Source organism: Coregonus clupeaformis, chromosome 37, assembly GCF_020615455.1.
Source record: "Coregonus clupeaformis isolate EN_2021a chromosome 37, ASM2061545v1, whole genome shotgun sequence".
NCBI classification, from domain to species: Eukaryota; Metazoa; Chordata; class Actinopteri; order Salmoniformes; family Salmonidae; genus Coregonus; species Coregonus clupeaformis.
In genome coordinates this window covers 27853882-27879970 of record NC_059228.1, presented here as the reverse complement: position 1 = coordinate 27879970, position 26089 = coordinate 27853882, and the positions used below count along the sequence as shown (strand labels likewise).

At 41.4% G+C, this 26089-nt stretch overlaps 2 protein-coding genes across 5 annotated transcripts in view; both read left to right on the top strand.

Annotated features, from left to right (window-relative positions):
* Positions 1 to 12027, top strand: part of kcnq5a (potassium voltage-gated channel, KQT-like subfamily, member 5a) — a 157832-nt gene extending 145805 nt beyond the window's left edge. For both annotated transcript variants that reach the window (XM_041866901.2, XM_041866900.2), the window contains 3 exons: positions 754 to 885; positions 6704 to 6830; positions 10338 to 12027. In XM_041866901.2, the coding sequence (XP_041722835.2) occupies positions 754 to 885; positions 6704 to 6830; positions 10338 to 11420 (1342 nt within the window). In that variant the 3' untranslated portion in view covers positions 11421 to 12027. The remainder of the gene's footprint in view (positions 1 to 753; positions 886 to 6703; positions 6831 to 10337) is intronic.
* Positions 12028 to 23253: 11226 nt separating this feature from the next.
* The window catches only part of ddx43 (DEAD (Asp-Glu-Ala-Asp) box polypeptide 43), a 41758-nt gene continuing 38922 nt past the window's right edge, over positions 23254 to 26089 (top strand). For 2 of the 3 annotated variants that reach the window (XR_005997532.2, XM_041866582.2), the window contains exons 1-2: positions 23254 to 23812; positions 23968 to 24023. Coding sequence is in view for 2 of the 3 variants with exons in the window: in XM_041866582.2 (XP_041722516.1) it covers positions 23494 to 23812; positions 23968 to 24023 (375 nt within the window). In the remaining variant the exon portion in view is untranslated. The remainder of the gene's footprint in view (positions 23813 to 23967; positions 24024 to 26089) is intronic. The other variant, XM_041866583.2, reaches the window with a different exon arrangement.

Below are 26089 nucleotides of genomic sequence, written 5' to 3'. Positions count from 1 at the left end.
GAAGAAACTTTCAAAGTTCTTGAAATGTTCCGGATTGACTGACCTTCATGTCTTAAAGTAATGATGGACTGTCATTTCTCTGTGCTTATTTGAGCTGTTCTTGCCATCATTTGGACTTGGTTTTTTACCAAATAGGGCTATCTTCTGTATACCACCCCTACCTTGTCACAACACAACTGATTGGCTCAAACACATTAAGAAGGAAATAAATTCCACAAATTAACTTTTAAGAAGGCACACCTGTTAATTGAAATGCATTCCAGGTGACTACCTCATGAAGCTGGTTGAGAGAATGCCAAGAGTGTGCAAAGCTGTCATCAAGGCAAAGGGTGGCTACTTTGAATAATCTCAAAAATAAAATATATTTTGATTTGTTTAACACTTTTTGGGTTACTACATAATTCCATATGTGTTATTTCATAGTTTTGATGTCTTCACTATTATTCTACAATGTAGAAAATAGTAAAAATTAAGAAACACCCTTGAATGAGTAGCTGTGTCCAAACTTTTGACTGGTACTGTATATAATGTAAATGTGATGGAACACAACAAAAAAGTTTTTTTTTTAAAAGCTGATCTTGTTTAAAAAAAAATTGTATTTAAAAAAGTTAAGGCTACAATGACAACAGTCAGCTTCTTGCCAACGTACAGAGTTATGCATAGTTAAGCTGTTGTTTCCCTCTAGTGGCTGACTACGAGATGACAGGTAGAACAATGACGGCTCTGTTTTATTCTCCCCACTTTTCCACTCAGGATCATGAAGTTTCATGTAGCAAAGAAGAAGTTTAAGGAGACTCTGCGTCCATACGATGTGAAGGATGTGATAGAGCAGTACTCTGCAGGACACCTGGATATGCTCTACAGAATCAAGAGTCTACAGACTAGGTGAGATGCACAGACACACACTCTTAGAAAAAAATGAGCTATCTAGAACCTAAAAGGGTTCTTCGGCTGTCCCCATAGGAGAACCCTTTGAATAACTATGTTTGGTTCCAGGTAGAACCCTTTTGGTTCCAGGTAGAACCCTTTTGGTTCCTGGTAGAACCCTTTTGGATTTCATTTAGGACCCTTTCCACAGAGGGTTCTACTTTTTTTCTAAGAGTGCACACACTACACGCACAGGCAGACACACAGACACACACACACACACACCTTTCTATATATGTTCACCTTCTCCACTTCATTAACGTGTGTGTTTGTGTGCGTGTGTATATCTGACCCTCCTATGTACCTCTCCATCCCAGGCTGGACACCATAGTGGGTCCTCCTCAGCAGCAGCCGCTGAGCCCCAGAGTCAAGATTAATTTACTGATTAATAGAGTGGAATCTACTGTAGTTTAGTAGTGGATTCTAGTAGTGGTAGTCTGTTTTGGAGAATGTAATTGTAGCGGGTACGTGGTGCCTGTAGTTGTCCTTCCTTGCTACGCTTCAAGTGTTTGAATGTGTGTGTGCGTGTGCGTGCATGCATGTGTGTGTGTGTGTTGCATCTGACCCCCATGTCTCTCCCATACAGACTGGACACAGGAGTAGGCCACACCCTGAGCAGCAAACCCAGGAACATGTCCTCCCCCTCCCTGCACTTATATTACAGCCAGGCCAGGAGAAAGTCCGCCCCAGAGATGAAGTCCCCAGGGTTAGACAACCCCACTCCCACACCAACCCCTAATAACATAAACCCCCTAGCCACTACCCCCAACTCCACCCTGTCCCTGGTCCTTCACACAGAAGACAGAGTTTGAAAGGAGATGGTGCTATTTCCATGTGTCCATCAGGGAGCACAAAGCCTGTGTTTGTACATATACAGAGACAGGATAGGTTTAAAGGTGAAATTGTGATGGCTCAACCTGCAGGCTTCCAATGGGACTAGAAGAGTTTCTACCATATTGCTTACACTATCCGGTTACTTTTAGATCTTTTGATTTAGATCACCATAGTTCTGTATATTGACTAGAAAGGAGACACTGCTTTCACTGAAGCAACCCAGTTGTAGAAGCTTTGGACTCCCTGATGACATAAAGGTGTTTGGATATGCTTTCTAACCAATGGACGCATTCAACCAGCAGATGTTACATGTGTGTAACATCTTCCCAAGCGTGTGGTAGAAGAAAAGCTGCTATGAATGTGTGGTCTGTTTCAAATCTTTTGCATGTTGCTGCGCTTCGTAGACATAGATTGACAGCTGCTGCTGTATCTTTACTAACAGAATCGATGTTCCTCTTCCAAAGGATTGGCTAATGACTAAAGATTGTGTCAACCAGAGGAGGCTGGTGGGAGGAGCTTTAGGAGGATGGGCTCATTGTAATGGCTGGAATGGAATAGTATCAAACACAGCAAACATATGGAAACCAGGCCTCCCGAGTGGCGCAGCTGTCTAAGGCATTCTGTCGCAGTGCTTGAAGAGTCACTACAGACCCGGGTTCGATCCCAGGCCGTGACTGGGAGACCCATGAGGTGTCGCACAATTGGCCCAGCGTCATCCGGGTTAGGAGAGGGTTTAGCCGGCCGGGATTTCCTTGTCCCATTGCGCTCTAGCAACTCCTTGTGGCGGGCTGGGCGCCTGCAAGTTGACTTTGGTCGCCAGCTGGACGGTGTTTAGACCGACATATTGGTGTGGCTGGCTTCCGGGTTAAGCGAGCAGTGTGGCTTGGCAGGGTTGGGTTTTGGAGGACGCATGGCTCTTCACCTCTCCCGAGTCCGTAGGGGAGTTGCAGCGATGGGACAAGACTACTTAATAAAAACATATGGAAACCACACGTTTGACTCCATTCCAGCCATTACAATGAGCCTGTCCTCCTATAGCTCCTCCCACCAGCCTCCTCTGCTCTCAACATGGCTCTTTTGTGAACACAGAGAATGGCTGTAGTTACTAGTTGGTGCAGATTGTTGTTTTTATCATGCACTGTAGATTGCATTGTAGTTGATTGAAGCTGTAGTTTAGAAACACTGTATGATTGTGTTTTAACTATTGCCTGCCCTTACAAAAAAAACAGTTTTCACATGTGAACTTGTGTTTCCTAGGGTTGCAAAATTCCAGGAACGTTCAATAAAATCCCTGGTTTTCCCATAATGCCGTTTGGAGGCTTCCGGAACGAGGAGAGAATAAGCAGGAAATCCGGAATCCTCCAACTAGGATTTCTGGAAAACCAGGGAATTTATTGAAAGTTTCCAGAATTTTGCAACACTAATAATTTCACATGTGAAAGTGAGATTTTCATATGTAAAAGTTTTTCACATATGAAACTGCAGATTTGATTTTTACATGTGATAGTTTTTGCACGTGAACTTGCAATTCCACATGTGAAAGTGAAAATCTAATTTGCAGTTTCACATGTAAGAAAACTCCACATGTGAAAATCTCGCTTTCATGTTCACATGTGGGGTTGAAATAATGTTATTCTCCTGACGTTATTCTCCTGATTTTTTTTGTTAACATGTTGCAGTAGCAATGTTTCCTCCAGTGGAATTAGGGTGACCACATCTAAAAAGCCCAAATGTGGGACAAGGGAATGATTATGCGGGACATTCACGAAACAGTGGACGGAATATTTTTTTGTTAATGTTTAATGGATCACTTTCAAATGGCGACATAGTTCTGCTGTATGAAGGTCATTGCCTGTTAAAGGGGCAATCCTTACTTGCTACATACATTTTTGGACTTATAAAAATGTAATGTACCCATTGATTTTATATAACGAATAAATAAATGCCTCATGTTTAGCTCATCAGAACCCAAAATATAAGCTTGTTTTACTCCAATGTTTGTAAACAAAGTAAATGTAAAAAAAAAAAACACTGTATAGCCTAAAAACATGGTTAAAACTATGATTTTGATATCATGGATGGTCAATTTCAAGCAAAACTTCAGAAGTAGAGGACAAAATTCTAAGTATTGCAAACAAAAATAATGATATTGAAAGCAAAACATAAACCCTAAAGTATTGATAGCAAAACAAAATATTGCATGGAAACCACTTCTTGCAATTTTCCATGTCTTTGGTTATGTTACCTTGGTCTTTGCTGTCGCTGCCTTGTTTCCAGCAACATAGCACCCTGCATCCCGTTGCTGGTTTGTCTCGGAAGCTAAGCAGGGTTGGTCCTGGCCGGTCCCTGGACGGGAGCAGGGCCTGCGCCAGAAGGAATCAGTTGGAGGTGCCTTTGATCTCAATAGGCAGGCACGTTTTTTCAGGGACCTCCTATGTGTGCACACGCTTGCGCGTTCACACTTGTTTTAATGGGTGTTATAGTAAAGACCATAGGCAGCTCGTGAGTTTCAAGTTTGAGGAAGCTTACAATTTATTCTAGCATTTCTACCGATCTGCGTGCCAGTTATGACTATTTTTATATGTGCATTTTCGTGGAAAAGTTTCATTTCGATAATAATGTTTTCGTCTTTCAAAATCATTATCACGTGGTTAATCATAAAAATATTAAGTAAAACGATAAAAATGTCAACTAAGGCCAGAGCACCAGCCTCTGCCATATTGACACATTGATACACTGTGATCCATTGGCGGCTAAAGAAATGAGTGCATATAGAACTCAGAGATAGCCTATAGGTCAATGCAGCAGTAAGCCTATAACTTAATTGCCAACTAAGTAAAATACATATGCCTACAGTCGACAAAATAAAAACTGTAGAAAATATTATTTTTTTGGTGATCATCCAGGCAGGGAGTGTTGGAAATATTTTTAATATACTGAGGAACTAGCAATGGATGTTAAAAAAACAGACTTCATTGACTTTCTGTGTGAGGTGAAGAAATAATTACTGAGAAGCTCAGTTTATAAGTGGTGGACGTGGTGAGTTATGACAATCAGAAATCAAACATTGCCAATTAGGCACTTTCTTACTTTTGCACGCAGCAGGCCAAGTAGGCCTTCTTCTGTGTGCTCAGGTGCACACGCTCCCTCAAAGTTATCAGGAAAGAGAAACCAGGCACATGCTCATTGCTCACATGGAGCACTCCAAACCAAATACATATATATATATATATATATATATATATATATATATATATATATATATTATACTCGGACTGGAAACGCTGTTTGCGGGAGTTCACAACCTGCTACCTTTGTTAGAAACAAGTTTTGTTTTATTTCATAACCATTACCAGTTTTGTAATATATATATATATATATATATATATATATATATATATATATATATATATATATATATATATATATATATATAATATATTATAATGGTTATGAAATAAAACAAAACTTGTTTCTAACAAAGGTAGCAGGTTGTGAACTCCGCAAACAGCGTTTCCAGTCCGAGAATGACTGTAGCCTAATTAAAACATGCATCAACAGAAATTAATGTAACCAAATGATGGGGGATTAACTGTACATGTTCTAGGCTTACTGGTGACATAAGTAATGTGGAATTGATCAAATAAATAAACAATCAAAGGGCAAACAATTCACACAATGAAACTATGAATGCGCAAGAATTGGCGGGAGACAGCTGAGTGCATTCTGGAAAGCTGAGTGCATGCATTCTGGATAGAGAGGCGCCATATCTTTGCCACACACCCCTCCCCTTCTTCATGCAACATTTTCAATTATACTCAAGACACATTATCTTCACATATATTTTAGATGCTTATCACTGACAGCCACAACTCAATCAGCTAGACCTATTGCCACGCGCACTATCCAAATTGCGGGCTTCCCAAATAGATTTAGGGGATTGTGAATTGAAACAACTCACAGCCTAGAGGTTCCTGAGTGGCGCAGCGGTCTAAGGCATTGCATCTCAGAGCTTGAGGCGTCACTACAGACTCTCTGGTTCGATTCCAGGCTGTATCACAACCGTCGGTGATTGGGAATGGCCCAACTTCGTCCGGGTTTGGCCGGTGTAGGCCGTCATAGTAAATAATAATTTGTTCTTAACTGTTAAACAAAATAAGCTTTGTCATGCTCCCTGGTGAAGAATTTTGAATTATTTTATTTAGACAGGAGTAATTATAGCCTATAATTTTGGCGAAATATGAATTTACTTTAGGGGACTCCAGCACCCTAACAGCTTTCCTTTCCAATTCGCAAGAGGCGGAAAACAGAGATCAATGTATAATATCGAGATGCTCATGTCTCAACCCTAACACTGGAAGTCTTTGTACCAAAGGCGGGAAGGCAGGCGACAAGTTTACGTCTGCATATAATGCCCATAGAAACACATTGGGTTTATTCTGGACAGTTTTGGCGAGAGTGAGACTCTCGCTTCGCCTCTTCCTCTCTGCTAAAACTATGTCACCGGAGAAAGCATGCGAGCGAGCGAAACAGCGCCACTTTATATATTTCCCATGTACATTATCTGATGATGTCTGGCCAGAAATAGTATGACATGCCATGCTCTTCTGGTCCAGACAGCATCAGATACATGGTCTACACATACTGAGACAGGCCACTGGCATGCTGGAGAAGTGCGCTCTTCAGGGATGCTTTAACTGAGATTGATGCGTCTTTCTGTCAGGGTGCGTCTCGGTCAAATACATTTTCAATATTTCAATATTTTATTTGGATGGGCAAGGAGGTGCAGACCTGAATGTGAATATTTTTTTTTAAGAGGGAAAAATGTACATGTGAAACTTCACATGTAAAACCACGTGTCTGACCCATGTGAAAATAATGTACCAACTGGCTTTCGAAGTCCACTATTTGTGATTAATACAACGAAATATGTGTATCACAGGGTGGATCAGATACTGGGTAAGGGCCAGATCCCCATGGACAAAAAGATCAGGGACAAGCTTCACCCTGACAGGGACACACTGGAGGACATGAGTATGCTGGGACGTGTGTGTAAAGTGGAGAGACAGGTGAGAGTTTGAGCCAGTTATACTGAACAAAGATATAAATGCAACATGTAAAGTGTTGGTCCTATGTTTCATGAGCTGAAATTAAAGATCCCAGAAATGTTCTATACACACAAAGCTTATTCATCTCTAATTTTGTGCACAAATTAGTTTACATCCCTGCTAATGAGCATTTCTCCTTTGCCAAGATAATCCATGAACCTGACAGGTGTGGTATATCAAGAAGCTGATTAAACCGAATGATCATTACACAGGTGCACAATGTGCTGGGGACAATAATAGGCCACTCTAAAATGTGCAGTTTTGTCACACAACACAATGCCACAGATGTCTCCAGTTTTGAGAGAGCGTGCAATTGGCATGCTGACTGCAGGAATGTCCACCAGAGCTGTTGCCAGAGAATTGAATGTTCATTTCACTACCATAAGCCGTCTCCAACGTTGTTTTAGAGAATTTGTCAGTATGTCCAACCGGCCTCACAACCGCAGACCACGTGTAACCACGCCAGCCCAGGACCTGCGGGATCGTCTGAGACCAGCCACCCGGACAGCTGATGAAACTGTGGGTTTGCACAATGGAATAATTTCTGAACAAACTGTCAGAAATCGTCTCAGGGAAGCTCATCTGCATGCTCATTGTCCTCACCAGGGTCTTGACCCGACTGCAGTTCAGCGTCGTAACTGACTTCAGTGGGCAAATGCTCACCTTCGATGGCCACTGGCATGCTGGAGAAGCGTGCTCTTCTCTGATGAATCCCGGTTTCAACTGTACCGGGCAGATCAAATCAAATCAAATGTTATTGGTCGCATACACATATTTAGCGGATGTTATTGTGGGTGTAGTGAATTGCTTGTTTTCCTAGCACCAACAGTGCAGTAATATCTAACAATACACAACAATACACACACATCTAAAAGTAAAATAATGGAATTAAGAAACATAGAAATATTAGGACGAGCAATGTCAGAATCCGGAGTATAAATATAGATATATATATCTACAGTTTAAGTCGGAAGTTCACATACAGTCATTAAAACTCGTTTTTCAACCACTCCACAAATTTCTTGTTAACAAACTATAGTTTTGGCAAGTCGGTTAGGACATCTACTTTGTGCATGACACAAGTAATTTTTCCAACAATTGTTTACAGACAGATTATTTCATTTATAATTCACTGTATCACAATTCCAGTGGGTCAGAAGTTTACAAACACTAAGTCGACTGTGCCTTTAAACAGCTTGGAAAATTCCAGAAAATGATGTCATGGCTTTAGAAGCTTCTGATAATTGACATCATTTGAGTCAATTGGAGGTGTACCTGTGGATGTATTTCAAGGCCTACCTTCAAACTCTTTGCTTGACATCATGGGAAAATCAAAAGAAATCAGCTAAGACCTCAGAAAAAAATTTGTAGACCTCCACAAGTCTGGTTCATCCTTGGGAGCAATTTCCAAACGCCTGAAGGTACCACGTTCATCTGTACAAACAATAGTACGCAAGTATAAACACCATGGGACCACGCAGCCGTCATACCGCTCAGGAAGGAGACATGTTCTGTCTCCTAGAGATAAACATACTTTGGTGCGAAAAGTGCAAATCAATCCCAGAACAACAGCAAAGGACCTTGTGAAGATGCTGGAGGAAACAGGTACAAAAGTGTCTATATCCACAGTAAAACAAGTCCTATATCGACATAACCTGGAAGGCCGCTCAGCAAGGAAGAAGCCACTGCTCCAAAACCGCCATAAAAAAGCCAGACTACGGTTTGCAACTGCACATGGGGACAAAGATCGTACTTTTTGGAGAAATGTAGTCTGGTCTGATGAAACAAAAATAGAACTATTTGGCCATGATGACCATTGTTATGTTCGGAGGAAAAAGGGGGATGCTTGCAAGCCGAAGAACACCATCCCAACCGTGAAGGACGGGGGTGGCAGCATCATGCTGTGGGGGTGCTTTGCTGCAGGAGGGACTGGTGCACTTCACAAAATAGATGGCATCATGAGGAAGGAAAATTATGTGGATATATTGAAGCAACATCTCAAGACATCAGTCAGGAAGTTAAAGCTTGGTCACAAATGGGTCTTCCAAATGAACAATGACCCCAAGCATACTTCCAAAGTTGTGGCAAAATGGTTTAAGGACAACAAAGTCAAGGTATTGGAGTGGCCATTGCAAAGCCCTGACCTCAATGCTATAGAAAATGTGTGGGCAGAACTGAAAAAGTGTGTGCGAGCAAGGAGGCCTACAAACCTGACTCAGTTACACCAGCTCTGTCAGGAGGAATAGGCCAAAATTCACCCAATTTATTGTGGGAAGCTTGTGGATGGCTACCTGAAACGTTTGACCCAAGTTAAACAATTTAAAGGCAATGCTACCAAATACTAATTGAGTGTATGTAAACTTCTGACCCACTGGGAATGTGATGAAAGAAATAAAAGCTGAAATAAATAATTCTCTCTACTATTATTCTGACATTTCACATTCTTAAAATAAAGTGGTGATCCTAACTGACCTAAGACAGGGAATTTTTACTAGGATTAAATGTCAGGAATTGTGAAAAATTTAGTTTAAATGTATTTGGCTAAGGTGTATTTAAACTTCCGACTTCAACTGTGTATATATATATATATATATATATATATATATATATGTGATGGGATGTATAGACATGATGGACAGTATGTGGATAGAATATGTAGTATATCTGAAGAATATAGCAAGGCCTATAGGATGGCCTTGACTAGAATACAGTATATACTGTACATATGGCAAATGGTTGTGTGGGCGACCGGTTTGCTGATGTCAACATTGTGAACAGAGTGCCCCATGGTGGCGGTGGGGTTATGGTATGGGCAGGCATAAGCTACGGTTAATGAACACAATTCCATTTTATCTATGCTATTCATCCGCCGCAATCACTTAATGTTTTAGCATGATAATGCGCAGCCCCATGTCGCAAGGGTCTGTACACAATTCCTGGAAGCTGAAAATGTCCCAGTTCTTCCATGGCCTGCATATTCACCAGACATGTCACCCATTGATCATGTTTGGGATGCCCTGGATCGACGTGTACGACAGCGTGTTCCAGTTCCTGCCAATATCCAGCAACTTCGCACAGCCATTGAAGAGGAGTGGCACAACATTCCACAGGCCACAATCAACAGCCTGATCAACTCTATTCGAAGGAGATGTGTAGCGCTGCGTGAGGCAAATGGTGGTCACACCAGATGCTGACTGGTTTTCTGATCCACGGCCCTACCTTTTTTTAAAGGTATCTGTGACCAACAGATGCATATCTGTATTCCCAGTCCTGTGAAATCCATAGATTAGGACCTAATGAATTTATTTCAATTGACTGATTTCCTTATATGAACTGTAACTCAGTAAAATCTTTGAAATTGTTGCTTGTTGCTTTATATTTTTGTTCAGTGTCTATAGTGTGTGTTTACTCGTTAAGAAGTGTCTCTTGCACAATGAACCCTTGCTGCTTTTAATCTATGCCCCCCAGGTGACGTCCATAGAGTCGAAGCTGGACTCTCTGCTAGATGTGTACAGGCAGGTGCTGAAAAAGGACTCGTCTGCCCTCACCCTCTCCTCCCTGCCCCTGTTCGAGCTGGAGAACCAGACATCCGACTACCAGAGCTCCATCCTCAGCAAGGACCTGTCCTCTGGCTCCCCCCAGGGAGGGGAGGGCGTAAGAGGGCACCGAGGTGGAGGTGGTGGGGGGATGTCCCGTTCAACAACAGGTGACCATCTCCCCAGGGGCCTCCAGCTCATCCTGGCCCCCAGCGAACTCACCCTCAACACCTGCCCCCCCTCCTACCCTGCCTCCACCGTATCTCTCACACCCTCGCCCTTCCTGCCCCCTGATAGCCCCTACCCGCTCCTCGCCAAGCCCAGTAGTTTCCCCAGACGAGCGCATTTCCCTAACCTCCTGCCCCCTCCACCATCCGCTGGTGCCACCACCCTCCAGCCGCCCCCCACTGGCCCTCAGCACAGACAACCCCTCAGCCCCACCCCGGATGCTCCTCGAGGGGGTAGGCTGGAGGTGAGCTCAGGCCCCTCTGTGATGGTGGGCTCCAGGGTGGACGATGGAGAGGAGGAGGACAGTGAGGGGGGACATGCCCAGGGCAGGGTGCAGCTGAGGGGGAAACCCCACTTGTGGGAAGAGGGCCCCTGGAGGAGGCACTTGAGCCTGGAAGTGGACCCCTTGCTGCTGCTCTCTTCTGGATATGAGGGGGTGCCCTCTGAGTGGGGACAGGGGCTGGGGAAGTCCCGGTCAGCACACAACCTCACCCAGCCATTTGTAGACAACCCCCCCAACCTGTCCTCCCCCCTCGGCAACAGTAGCAGTTCCAGTGACGGCTCCCATGGCAACCCCAACTGTGATCTGGAGCCGCAGGTGGACCAGTTTGATTTCCTGTCCCATGAGAGTGACTTCCTGTCCCATCCCACATCGGACGGTACTGGCTGCTTGGACCTCTTGCGGACTGAAGATGGGAGGTCCTCAAGCAGTTTGACCGGACCCCTCATCCCCACAATGGGCAGTGCAGAGTCCCTCAACCAGCTTCCCCATGTACGACTAAAATAACATAGGAGTGAATCAAATAACCCCCTCCCCCCGGCACAGACATTAACAATATGACCATCCAGCATAAAGGACTCACATGACACTTGAAAATGTTGATTATAACTTTGTTTTTGAGATGTTTGAGATGTCAATCAAAGATGTGCTCTCATACATATCATTGCATGGACTATTTCCTAAAACAGGAACAAGCTGAGAAACTAACAGGGGGAGGGGAGATGGGGGAGGAAGATTGAACAAAGAGAGGATGGTCAAATAGTTGTACTGTTTGCTCTCTCGACTATGCATGACCACTGCATGTCTAAACTGCACTTCAGGGTCGAGAGCATTCAAGCCCCCGAGCCCCTTCGATAGCCCTGGAACCACAGTTATGATGGTTGAGTCCAACCTCATAAGCCCACATCTCACCTGTTTACCTGCACGTTCCATTAATGTATCTTCCAAACCCTTGAGAGGCAATTTGGAGCAGTCAGCTATTATTATCCAAATATTCCTAACAAGCTCACAATTTAGTAATAGATAATGCAATAATTAATTTGATATTAACATAACAAGATAACCCTATTGAAGTAAAGTTGTCAATTATTTTCCTAATAAATTGTACAATCTTGTGAGGCCATTTATTTTGATGACAAATCCAATATGCTGATTGCGTGCTCCAGTAGGATTCAATGTTTTCGCTTTTAAAGGCATTTAGTGAAACAGCAGCCAAATAAGATCAGGTATGACTGTGATACTGTAGATAGTGAAACAAGGCTGTGGTACACTGCAGTTGTAGGTCACAATAAACACTACAGAATGCAGGGTTTCTTGTCTTACAGCTCATGTGCCCACATTATTCCCTTCTGCCATTAGCTGATTGACAAAATGATAGTGGGACACCTCAAACTCTGAAAATAAATGTCACCTTAAAGTGAATGAGCATTAGTCTATGACAGGTTGGGGACATATCCACAAATGGGTAGGACTTGTGACAGACCTGCCAATGTTAAAGTGAGTGGTGTGAGAGGAGGTCAGAGGAGTTAGATTATACATACAGACTATACATACAGAGAGGACCTGATCCACCATTATATAGGCCCTTTAAAGAAATGGTATGTGAACCTACCAGCCTGGCACTTTCCATAGAGCACACAAGGTCTTTAGTCTAGAGGAGGGCACTGGTCTTATTGTATATCTACTGTCCACCAATGTCATTATTAATGATCCATAGAGATACACAGACAGGAAAGTCATGAAACAGCCATGTTGGAAGTAGATGGCAAATAGTTACAAGTCTGCTGTCAACGAGCTCAACATCTGAATGTGATTTTAGCCTGTTGTTTGCATATCCTCATGCCTTACGAGGCAGCAGCACTGTTTGACTACCACTCAGCCTGAACACAGACGACTGCTCTTGAATGAGAATATGCACAAAACTGTGTCAGCCATTTTGATTTCCCCTATGTTGCACCTTTTCGTTCTTGAAGAAGAGACAGACACAGCAGTCTTAAATGTCTTCTGTGGAGTTAACGATGACAGCTTCCATTCAACACACTTGTTTTTATGGTGCATAAGTGCACTTGGCTTAGCTGATTAACAATTACACTGTAGAATGTAATATGTACAGATAACTGCCCAAATAAAGAAAACACTTGAGTAAATTAGGGATTCAAAGTATATTGAAAGCAGGCACTTTCACACAGGTGTGGTTCCTGAGTTAATTAAGCAATTAACATCCCATCATGCTTAGGGTCATGTATAAAAATGTCCAGTTGCCCATTATTTTGGCTACCATGGCTAGAAGATCTCAGTGATTTTGAAAGAGGGGTCTCAAAGGAGCATAAGGGGTTTATTAAAGGGTGTGTGTGTGTGTGTTTGTGCGCACATGAAAAAATACATTAGGATACTCTGGTATAAATACTATAGTATTCACTGTAGTGTTTTTGCAGACTTTACTGTAGTATTTACTGTTAACTATAGTGTAAATACTGTAGTAAAAGAAAACTGTAGTATATACTATAGTAATTAATGTAGTGTTTTTGCTGATTGTAGTATACTCTAGTATTTACTGTAGTGTTTTTGCGGACATTACTGTAGTATTTACTATAGTGTTATTGTATTATTATCTTTGACATAGAAGCAAATACTTTCTCCTTCAAGAAACCTTCTGGAGAACTAATAAAATAGCACATTTTGCATAACCTGTAGGTAGGTAGGACTGGGGTCTGAACAGATAGTTCAGAGCTTCTGCTGTTTTCCATAACCTGTAGGGAACACAATATATGGTCTATACTTGGCATGTAGGTTTCTCACTTATGGGTGGCACAAATTGCGATATGGAGGAGGGGACTGGTCAGGGTATATACAAATTAAAAACAGTAGTATTTACTATAGTTAACATTTGTTAGTGTTTTTGTGGAATGTAGTGTTTTGCGGACATTACTGTAGTATTTACTAGTGTTTATTTGTGTGGATAATACTGTAGTATTTACTATAGTATTCTACAGTATGCTACAACATTCCATAGTTAGTACTACCCATGATCGAGGGATACTACATTGTGTAGTATAGTATTCTACATTTTACTATAACATTATTTTCTATAGTAAGTACTGTAGGATTCTATAGTAAACTGTAGTATTTTTGTGTGTGTGTGTGTGTGTGTGTCTCTCTCTCTCTATCAACAGATCTCAACCCAATTAACACTTATGGGAGATTCTGAAACGCAACGCCTGAGACAGCCATCAACAAAACACCAAATGATGAAGTTCCAGACATTAGAATCTATGCCAAGGCGCATTGAAGCTGTTCTGGCAGCTCGTGGTGGCCCAATGCTCTATTAAGACACTTTATGTTACTGTTTCCTTTATTTTGGCAGTTACCTGTATATCATTTATGTTAATACAGTATGTGACCTGCAAAATCTACATAGCTGTGTGTTAAAATGGGATTTGATATGACTATGGCCGCGGTGTTTGAGCAGAGTTGGTACGATAAAAGCACAACTGAAAGCATAATCATTTGAAGACTTTGGAACCTGCATATGTAACTGGTGGTTTTATGCTCTGTCATGAAATGTTTTTCAAAAAGATATGACAGACTGGAGGTACTTGTACAGAGGTCAGCTCCATTGGAAGAAGGCAGAGTATCGAATCCACTTGGGTAACTATGGAGTATGGAATCTTCCTTTGAAGAAATGTCATGCTTGGTCTGCAGACTGAAGTTATATAAAATTGACTTCACTGACATTAATGGTTAATTTCCCTTAGTTTATTCTGTAAATGCTTAACGGTGCCTTTCTTGCATTTTAATATGATTATATCTCTTTTTTCTCCACTGGGTTGCATATGTAGCTACAGTGCCTAGCTACATAGAATAACTCATTCAGGTGTAAGCCCAGTTTCTGAAACTTGGATGACACACTTTTAATGGCTGCAAATCTACTGCAGTACATGTTCTATATCACTTGTACAGTCATTTATTACCCAAAACAGGGCCTAAAAGGGCAATTCCACCCCTTTTCAACCTCATTTTCATTATCTCCAGCACAATACCAGTGTCTTCATATGTGAAAGTGGCGCAGTTGTAGAAAACCATCTAAAGTTCTACCCGATCATCAAAAGTTAAACATTTAATAAACATTGATTCCCAAACACTATGAGACTCGCTGTGATGTGGGGAGCAAGAAAGTACCCTCCCTCTGGCTAGAAACTCGTTGCAGGTTTTGAAAATCACAGTTTTCTTTACTTTAATCCTACCCCGTGAAGTTACATTTTTAGGACTTTTCTTATCTTTTTAACTACAGATCATAGAAACATGTTTTTTTCACATACACTGAGTGTTTTTCTCAATATGCATACTACCTTGCTCCACACTCTCATGCTCGGAGTGCATTCTCCGACGATGTTCTCTTGAGTACGTTCTTGTGAGGACGAGAGTTTGGCGAATGCATAAAACATTACATTTGAGAAGCACTCACACTCCCCCCTACTGTATTACCTCACACTTCACTTCCCCATTCACTGAACCTTCTTCCAGCCAGGACAATGGCAACAATAGACGAAACAAGATATACAGACAGCAAACTTTTTACGTCATAACTATCAGCTAGCCATATGTGAATTATAATAACCAGATAGTTTAACAGGCAAAAATAGCCTAAAACGAATATTATGCAAGATAGATGTCAATTCTTCGTGGGTAGCTAGCTAATAATTCTTTGTGGCTATCTGGCTAGCTAACAGTAGTAGCTAGCCAGTTAGCCCTGTTGACTTACCATGGGCTTGCGATCTACAGTACGTAGGCAGGTAAACATGCCACAATTAACACAGAATGCATTTATTAACGTATCAAGATAAAAGATTGTAGTCAGGCAACATATGAGATGTGAATAGTCAACATTTCATTCCGAAGTTGGAGTGTATTTTCTCTTGCTTCAGCTCAAATAATGGCCACCATTGATTTCAATAAATGTTGTGTCATTTTCTACGTGGTTGCATCATATTTATTTGCATACTTTCCATACTTTACATTGAAGCTTGCATTGATGCATGCTTCAAAATATGTACAGTTATACAAAGGGTGGGTCTAATCCTGGATACTGATTGGTTAAAACCACATTCCAGCCGGTGTCTATTCCAAAAGTTACCACCGGCTAACGCTATGATGTTGAAATACCTATTTACTATCACTGCGCAATCCACTGTCTCATTAGCCCAGCCAGGCAATTTATAAACTTGATCTCCACTATAAAAAGTATCTAGACATTATCTCCCATTTCTTTTAGACTAGCATTTGGTTTTCAACAGCAGAGATTTGTATAAACCTTGCTGTCTGTCTATCCGACATTTGCAACATTGTTTCAATATAGAAATGTATCTCCAGCTGTCCCATAGTAATGAACATGTCATGAGTCGGGATGAGACAGACAGGCAGACAGCTTTTCTTAGCCAGTCGAAATCATGAATCAGCTGGCAACATTATGAATATATACAAAGAAATGTCAATAGAAAACAGGTCAAACTAATTAAATGCAGCTAGTTTGCAGTCTTTCCAGCTTCAGATTGAAGTGATTGTGTTAGCTGTGTTGTTGGCTAGTCCTAACGAGAGAGCACATTTTCTATGCCAGGCGAAATCGCGCATTATTAGCTGATTGTTATGGATGTATCCAAATAAATGTCACTAGAAAACAGCTTAAACGATCACAAATGCAGCTACTTTGCTGTTATTCTGGCTGCACTGTTTGACGTGACTGTAAGTTAGCCGTAGTTGGCTAGCTAGCAAGCAAGGGATAAGAACGTTGCCAGCCAGTATGGCAATGGAACATTTAAAATGAACTACTGAGTCGCGTTCATAGATACAGAACAAAAATATCTAATGACTGGGTCGCGTCTCTGGCAACCGAATCGATAGAACGAACGACCCGCCGGCTTGGGTAGCAACCTTAGTATTGTGTTGGGACTATATCTCGTGGAAGGATGAAATAGTATGAATACATTTATCAAAAGAATGTATTTTATGAAAATATGTAAATCATTATTAGAATATGTTGGTAACTCCTTGTATAAAAGTGATAATTCCCTCGAAGCCGGTGTTTGGAGGATATATTGGCACTTACAACACCCGTGCCAATATATCCTCCAAACACCGGACATTATCACTTAAACAGAGTACACATTCAAGAAGTGCCCTCAGTGCTCCGTTTCACATACTTTGATTTGGACTCATACTCCGACCCTCCCGTGCTCCAGTTTGCATGCTCGGAGCACAGTAGCATGCATTTTGAGAAACACCCTGAGTGTACAAAACATTAGGAACTGTTCTTTCCATGACATAGACTGACCAGGTGAATCCAGGTGAAAGCTATGATCCCTTGTTGATGTCACCTGTTAAACCCATGAAATGAAGGGGAGGTGACACGATAATTGTAAAGAAGGATTTTTAAGCCTTGAGACAATTGAGACATGGATTGTGTATGTGTGCCATTCCGAGTGTGAATCGGCAATACTAAATATTTAAGTGCCTTTGAACGGGGTATGGTAGTAGGGTTTTTATTTTTATTTTGTACCTTTATTTAACCAGGTAAGCCAGTTGAGAACAAGATCAACTGCGACCTGGCCAAGATAAAGCAAAGCAGTGTGATAAAAACAACAACACAGAGTTACATATGGGGTAAAACAAAACATAAAGTCAAAAATACAACAGAAAATATATATACAGTGTGTGCAAATGTAGCAAGTTATGGAGGTAAGGCAATAAATAGGGAAAGGGAACACTTAAACCAAGTCATTCACACCTCTGTGAAATCAAACTGTCCACTTAGGAAGCAACACTGATTGACAATACATTTCACATGCTGTTGTGCAAATGGGATAGACAACAGGTGGAAATTATAGGCAATTAGCAAGACACCCCCAATAAAGGACTGGTTTTGCAGGTGGTGACCACAGACCACTTCTCAGTTCCTATGCTTCCTGGCTGATGTTTTGGTCACTTTTGAATGCTGGCGGTGCTTTCACTCTAGTGGTAGCATGAGACGGAGTCTACAACCCACACAAGTGGCTCAGGTAGTGCAATTCATCCAGGATGGCACATCAATGCGAGCTGTGGCAAGAAGGTTTGCTGTGTCTGTCAGCATAGTGTCCAGAGCATGGAGGCGCTACCAGGAGACAGGCCAGTACATCAGGAGACGTGGAGGAGGCCGTAGGAGGGCAACAACCCAGCAGCAGGACTGCTACCTCCGCCTTTGTGCAAGGAGGAGCAGGAGGAGCCCTGCCAGAGCCCTGCAAAATGACCTCCAGCAGGCCACAAATGTGCATGTGTCTGCTCAAACGGTCAGAAACAGACTCCATGAGGGTAGTATGAGGGCCTGACGTCCACAGGTGGGGGTTGTGCTTACAGCCCAACACCGTGCAGGACGATTGGCAAATTCGCCACTGGCGCCCTGTGCTCTTCACAGATGAAAGCAGGTTCACACTGAGCACGTGACAGACGTGACAGAGTCTGGAGACGCCGTGGAGAACGTTCTGCTGCCTGCAACATCCTCCAACAAGACCGGTTTGGCGGTGGGTCAGTCATGGTGTGGGGTGGCATTTCTTTGGGGGGCCGCACAGCCCTCCATGTGCTTGCCAGAGGTAGCCTGACTGCCATTAGGTACCGAGATGAGATCCTTAGACCCTTTGTGAGACCATATGCTGGTGCGGTTGGCCCTGGGTTCCTCCTAATGCAAGACAATGCTAGACCTCATGTGGCTGGAGTGTGTCAGCAGTTCCTGCAAGAGGAAGGCATTGATGCTATGGACTGGCCCGCCCGTTCCCCAGACCTGAATCCAATTGAGCACATCTGTGACATCATGTCTCGCTCCATCCACCAACGCCACGTTGCACCACAGACTGTCTAGGAGTTGGCGGATGCTTTAGTCCAGTTCTGGGAGGAGATCCCTCAGGAGACCATCCGCCACCTCATCAGGAGCATGCCCAGGCGTTGTAGTGAGGTCATACAGGCACGTGGAGGCCACACACACTACTGAGCCTCATTTTGACTTGTTTTAAGGACATTACATCAAAGTTGGATCAGCCTGTAGTGTGGTTTTCCACTTTAATTTTGAGGGTGACTCCAAATCCAGACCTCCATGGGTTGATAAATTTGATTTCCATTGATAATTTTGGTGTGATTTTGTTGTCAGCACATTCAACTATGTAAAGAAAAAAGTATTTAATAAGATTATTTCATTCATTCAGATCTAGGATGTGTTATTTTAGTGTTCCCTTTATTTTTTTGAGCAGTGTAATTACAATTAGTATTAACACTGGAATGATAGATGTGCAAGAGATGATGTGCAAATAGAGATACTGGGGTGCAAATGAGCAAAATAAATAACAATATGGGGATGAGGTAGTTGGGTGGGCTAATTTCAGATGGGCTGTGTACAGGTGCCAGGCGCACCGGTTTGAATGTGTCAAGATCTGCAATGCTGCAGGGTTTTTCACGCTCAACAGTTTCCCATGTGTATCAAGAATGGTCCACCACCCAAAGAACATCCAGCCAACTGTGTGAAGCATTGGAGTCAACAAGGGCCAGCATCCCTGTGGAACGCTTTCAACACCTTGTAGAGTCCATGCTCCTACGAATTGAGGCTGTTCTGAGGGAAAAACGGGGTGCAACTCAATATTAGGAAGGTGTTCCTAATGTTTTGTACACTCAGTGTATGTAGGTTCTAGTTTGGTGCTGGAGATAATGAATATGGCTAATTGCCCTTTAAAATACATGGTTGATAATGTTAACATTCTTAATTACAAGAACCTCTGTGGATGAGAAATACAAAATGATTTGTAATATTATACGTCAATAAACATGAAACAGTCTTTTTGGTCTGGATGTCTTGAATTAAATACTGTATAACCACACCAAGTTAGATTTTAGCAGACGCTCTTATCCAGAGCAACTTACAGGAGCAATTAGGATTAAGCACCTTGCTCAAGGGCACATCGACAGATTTTTCACCTAGTCGGCTCGGGGATTAGAACCAGCGACCTTTTGGTTACTGGCACAACGCTCTTAACCTCTAAGCTACCTGCCGCCCCAAGTTGCACTATAAAAAGAGGCTTAGGGCTAGGGTTGCAAAACTACTGGTAATTTACCAAAGTTAACATAATTTCCGGTAATGTTAGTAATTAACCGGTAATCTATGTTAACTCTGGTAATTTATACTTGATTAACTTTTTAAAAAAAGAATGTATTCATATAAAGTATTCATTTTTTAAATATGTGTCCATATAGCTGGTAGCTCAGTTGGTAGAGCATGGCGCTTGCAACGCCAGGGTTGTGGGTTCGATTCCCACGGGGGGCCAGAATGAAAAATGTATGCATTCACTAGCTGTAAGTCGCTCTGGATAAGAGCGTCTGCTAAATGACTAAAATGTAAAAATTGACCATGGGTTTCTAGTGGATAGAACATAAGGTTAATGAGAAATCAAATCAAATCAAATGTTATTTGTCACATGCGCCAAATACAACAAGCGTGGACTTTACCGTGAAATGCTCATTTACAAGCCCTTTCCCAACAATGCAGATAAAAAGTAAGACAATTAACAAATAGATTTTTTTTTAAAAGTCTAAATAATGAAAAAAACATCTAATCAACAATGACATTATTTTGTATTAACTCTGCAACTCTTCCAACTATTAATTTTTTCACCATTTTGGCGTCAAAACATTTACAACAAAGACATTGACATAGTAAAATAAATAAAAGTGTGTACAAAATATAAAGGATATTTCATGCTGAAACTCTCATATTAAACACCAATGGTATTTACTTAGTTTATGGTTTATATTTAGGGTAATGTTTTACAGCTTTGTCATTCTATTTTTTATTTTAAAATCATCTTATTTTATTATTTTATATATTTTATATGTGATAAGACCACAAAGAGGGCCAGAGATAATTAACGACACCTGTGATAAACAGAATTACCCCAAAAGCCACTAGATGTCGTGATGAAAATTCCATAAAATCCTTGAAAGTTAGAAAAATTCTGGTAGTTTATTGGTAAATTTAGAAAGTTACCAGTAATATACCCTCCCTTTGCAACCCTACATAGGGCACGCAACTCACGAAAGCCAGCTCTTTCTGCAGCCTACAGAAAGATGTGCAGCCATGTGCAGGCTGTCTGAGAAGTACCTTGGACAGAGCTGTCACTTGAAGTATACTGAACAAAAATATAAGCGCAACATGTCCCATGTTTCATGAGCTGAAATAAAAGATCCCAAAATGTTTCCATGCGCACATAAATATTATTTTTCTAAAATGTTGTGCACAAATTAGTTTACATCCCTGTTAGTGAGCATTTCTCCTTTGCCAAGATCATCCATCCATCTGACAGGTGTGGCATATCAAGAATCTGATTAAACAGCATGATCATTACACAGGTATACCTTGTACTGAGGACAATAAAAGGCCATTCTAAAATGTGCAGTTTTGTCACACAACACAATGCCACAGATGTCTCAAGTTTTGAGGGAGAGTGCAATTGGCATGCTGACTGCAGGAATGTCCAACAGAGCTGTTGCCAGATAATTTAATGTTAATTTCTCTACCATAAGCTGCCTCCAACATCGTTTTAGAGAATTTGTCAGTACAACCAACCAGCCTCACAACCGCAGACCATATGTAACCACACCAGCCCAGGACCACCACATCCGGTTTCTTCACCTGCTGGATCGTCTTAGGAGGGGGAGGGGTATGCTGAGGAGTATTTATGTCTGTAATAAAGCCCTTTTGTGGGGAAAATATCATTCTGATTGGCTGGGCCTGGCTCCCCAGTGGGTGAGCCTATGCCCTCCCAGGCCATTAGGGCCTAATTAATTTATTTAAATTGACTGATTTCCTTCTATGAAGTGTAACTCAGTAAAATCTTTGAAATTGTTGCATGTTGCGTTTATATTTTTGTTCAGTATAGATACTAGCCTACCGGAGAGGAGAGGCAGAGGCATAGGTAGAATCTCAATTGCATTTATTTGATTCCTCGCTTCCTCTCTCCTCGCCTCCTTCTCAAAACCCATTGGATGAGAAGGTCAAAGGTGGGTGATGGAGGGTGATTCTCCTATACACCAGTCAATATATACCACCATCTTTGAAACTACAGCCTTTGCCCTACTATGCTAAGATGTCTTTGTAAGAGGAAGCTCCTCTTAGTCTGGCTCATGCTGCATTCATAACCAAGTGGGAAGGTGGTAATTACCAGTTGTGAAATCGTAAATTCCAGTTAGATGCATTCATGTGCTTTGAACTTGTTGAGAAACGCTGACTGGCTAAAAAACAAGCTGTGTCATCCATAACTAAAAGTACAGCTATCATGCTTGTAAACAAACTAGGTAGGTGACGTCAAAGGTCATTCTAAAATGTGCAGTTTTGTCACACAACACAACACAACACAAAAATAAAATAAAATTAAATTAAATACAAAAAAAAAAAAAAAAAAAAAATGTATGCACGCATGACTGTAAGTCGCTTTGGATAAAAGCGTCTGCTAAATGGCATATTAATATTAATATTAATATTAATTAATAATAATTTAATAATATTAATAATAAAGGTCAGCATGTGGGAGATGTCGGAGCTCAGGGATGATAGACAAGTTTTCCACTAGTAATTACGAGTTGGAGGGTGTGTTCAAGTTAATTTTTCCCAATCGTATGTGGTAAATACCACCTTCCCACTTCGTTATAAATGCAGCATAACGCATAACTTGAAGTCCTCAAAGGGCTGCGTTCAGCACGAAAAAACCTAGTGGAACGTTCAATTAAACAGAAATGGTGCTGTACTGAACGACCAGTTGAAAAACGGGGAGGGGTTGGTTTGTGGGTTCAAAACACACTGCTGCCATTTAAATATGTCACTCATTGCTTCTTGCCACACCCACCAAACGGAGAGAACATACCTCAAAGTCTGTTCAAGAACGTACAAGAACGTTTTGGGGTTAATGTGTCATTCAGTACAAACCGTTCCTCAACCGTTCTGAACTCTATTGTTACAAACCATTCTGAACTAGTTGTGAAAAGCCTATTGGCTAATTAACAACAAGCTGCATCAACCATAAACTAAAATTACAGCTATCATGCTTGTAAACAAATGATATTGTTAAGAAAACAAATTTCTAAATAGCTTTTTATAAATATTTTGTTGTTGTTTCCTTTAACTGCCGAAAACGCTGTTATTGAGGTAATTTCCTTAGTAGGTGACGTCAGAGGTCAGCATGTGGGAGAGGTTGGAGCTCAGGGATGATAGATGAGTTTCCCCACTAGTGTTTATCAGTGGATTTTTTTTCTCCAGTTGAATGTGGTAAATATCACCTTCCCACTTGTTTATGAACGCTGCATAAGCTCCTTCAGGGAGGAAGACAAAAACACACAAAAAAACTATCCTCCTAAAAATATTTAATCGATTTTCATCCACAATACTCCCCACTGAACTACAAACAGCTGTATGTGTGAAAAATAAAAAGGTCACGAAACCGGATGTTAGGGAACACCATTGGCATCAGGTGAGATGCTATCAAATTAGCTAGCCAGTTAACGTTCACTCTCGTTTGTAATGTCGGACTGGGAGGAGGAAGACGACGGACCCACAGATTGGAAGTCTTCGTGGAAAGGGAGTGCGATGGAAAATGTGTGTTTTGGGGTGAAAAATGCCGGTGGTTTCAGAGCGCCACGTGGGAGAGGGGATCACAACGGTTCGCATTGTCAAAGTTGGAGGGACAGCAATGGTGGCAAGGACCGCGTGTTCTCCCGAAGTGGAGATCGTGATGTCTGTAGAGGTGGGCGCGGAGGCCGTGTCAGTGGCGCAGACTGGTCGGCTTCAACGCCGCCGGTCACTTTCACTGTGGAAAATACCTCAATTGGAAGGGTTATAGGTAGGTCACCAACAACAAAAAACATTTCTCACACAGTACTGCTATGAAAATGGTAGGTAGTAGTTAGCGAAATGTTTGAGTTAGCTAGCTAGTTAGTAACGTTAACTTGGCAAGTCTTGCATGTGCACCAGTTCATGTCATGCTTCATTCCACAGGTCGCGGAGGAGCTACAATACGTGAACTTGAAGAAACCAGTGGTGCACGAATCAAGGCAAGTAGCTAACTAGTAACTAGCTAGCCAATAGTAGAAAGTCACAATGCATAGGTAGAATGTAGCCAACTTTAGTTAGCTAGTTAGTTATCTTACAAAAATCATTGAGGCAAAGTGACTGACACCAACATGATCGGGTGGTTAGGTCTGAAATGTCAAGTAGTGATGCTAGCTAGCTCTTTTGGAAGAATGTGGTTATGCTTTTTCTGGCTATCAAACCTAACCCCATGAGACTTATTACTGAAACTCTCTGCTACCTTGATGAATGAATGTTAGTGAAAACTGAACAACAGTGAGTCAGTAGCTAATAGCTAACTCATATAATAGTAGCTATTAACTAGTTCATACATAATATGAAAGCATTTAGCTGCCGGAACTCAATTGGAAATGCAAATGATACATCAATGTTTGCGATTACTTTTTCTAAATGGGTATGCATTTTATGACAACATTGAAATGTAAAATAATATAAAGCATTTTCATAATTGAGCACGCATAATGCATGCTTATTTGAAAAATAACAGTGTTTGATATTTAATTTCCATGGTACTATCCAGTACAACACTGACACATTTTAAAAACTAAATGTAAATGCTTAAATTACTATTACTCTGACATTTCACATTCTTAAAATAAAGGGCTGATCCTAACTGACCTAAAACAGGGAATTTTTACTAGGATTAAATGTCAGGAATAGTGAAAATCTGAGTTTAAATGTATTTGGAGCTCAATTTCGAGTCTCATAGCGAAGGGTCTGAATACTTATGTAAATGTCATATTTCCATTTTTTTTTAACCTCCATTATAGAGCAAGACATTTCTGTATTATTTTTGCTGAACATCTTATTGAAAATGTAACTAGTGGTAATAGTGGCACTATGATTTTTACCGAACACTTCAAGCAGTTCTGCGACAATGGATAAGTCTGCCCTCTTCATCAGTACAGTTGGAAATATTAGTAGTATTATTGGGGACGATATTCCTTCTCAGTTTTTATCAGCTATGGAGACTGGTCATCAGCCAGAACCGCCTGTGAAAAAGCACTAATTCTGCAAAAATATTTGCATGAATGGAAACCTAAAACACAGATTATCAATGTACAACTCATAAGTGCACTAGCCACAATTTAATTCACATACCATACTGTTTTATTATTGTTCACAATAACTCTATGCGCCGGTTTAGTGCATGTTGTCATATTCAATCATTCATGCACTCAATTTACCGAAGTCTGGTCTTATTGAGGTGTTATAGCACAGGTAAGGATTACTATGTTCACACTGTTGCCTATTAGGCAAGAAACCATGAGAAGGAATGATATTTACAAGGAGATAAGTATTGCGCGCGTGTAGACAAGATGGCGTATTGAATAGAAAGCGGTACAAACCACCTCAAGATAAAAACATAATACTCAAAATCAGTAAGTTAGACTGAATATTAGCATTTCATATATTCGCAGTAAATAAAATTCAATCTGGATAATAACACAAAACAAATAAGGCTAGAGAATTATATCGACAAATATTACAACAACACGCAACACCCAAACATGGCGGAAGATAAACGAGGAGAACCAATCCCCAAGAGAAAACGCGACTCGTCGACTGATATAAAAAATACCGTGGGTATGGTGTGGAAAGCGACCTGTTGAAGTCGATAAATGACAAATGACCTTTTACCTAGCCGGTGGGGATTCCGGTGGGGTACCCCCACCCAGGTAGTGGTAGTGCTGGCAACACTGGCTGCAGTAACCCATGGGGAGGGGGTCACACTCGGACAATCAGAGAGGGGGTTTATCATTGTGGCCCAGGTGGCACAAAATAATCAAAGGTCTGACTGCACGGAGATGCTTGGGGAAAATGGTTACAACGGGGGACCAGAGTGTTTGTGTCTCAGGTGAAGAGGGTGGATCTGATCTCCATCACCTAGGACTTGACATAGATTAAGTAGATTAATCAAATCTCACATTGTTGTCAATTTCTGCTCAATCTTGCATGCTTTCTCAATCAGCTGTAACTGTATGTGCACTCGTAAATCAGGTCCTTTCTTGAGTTGGGCTCTGGGATA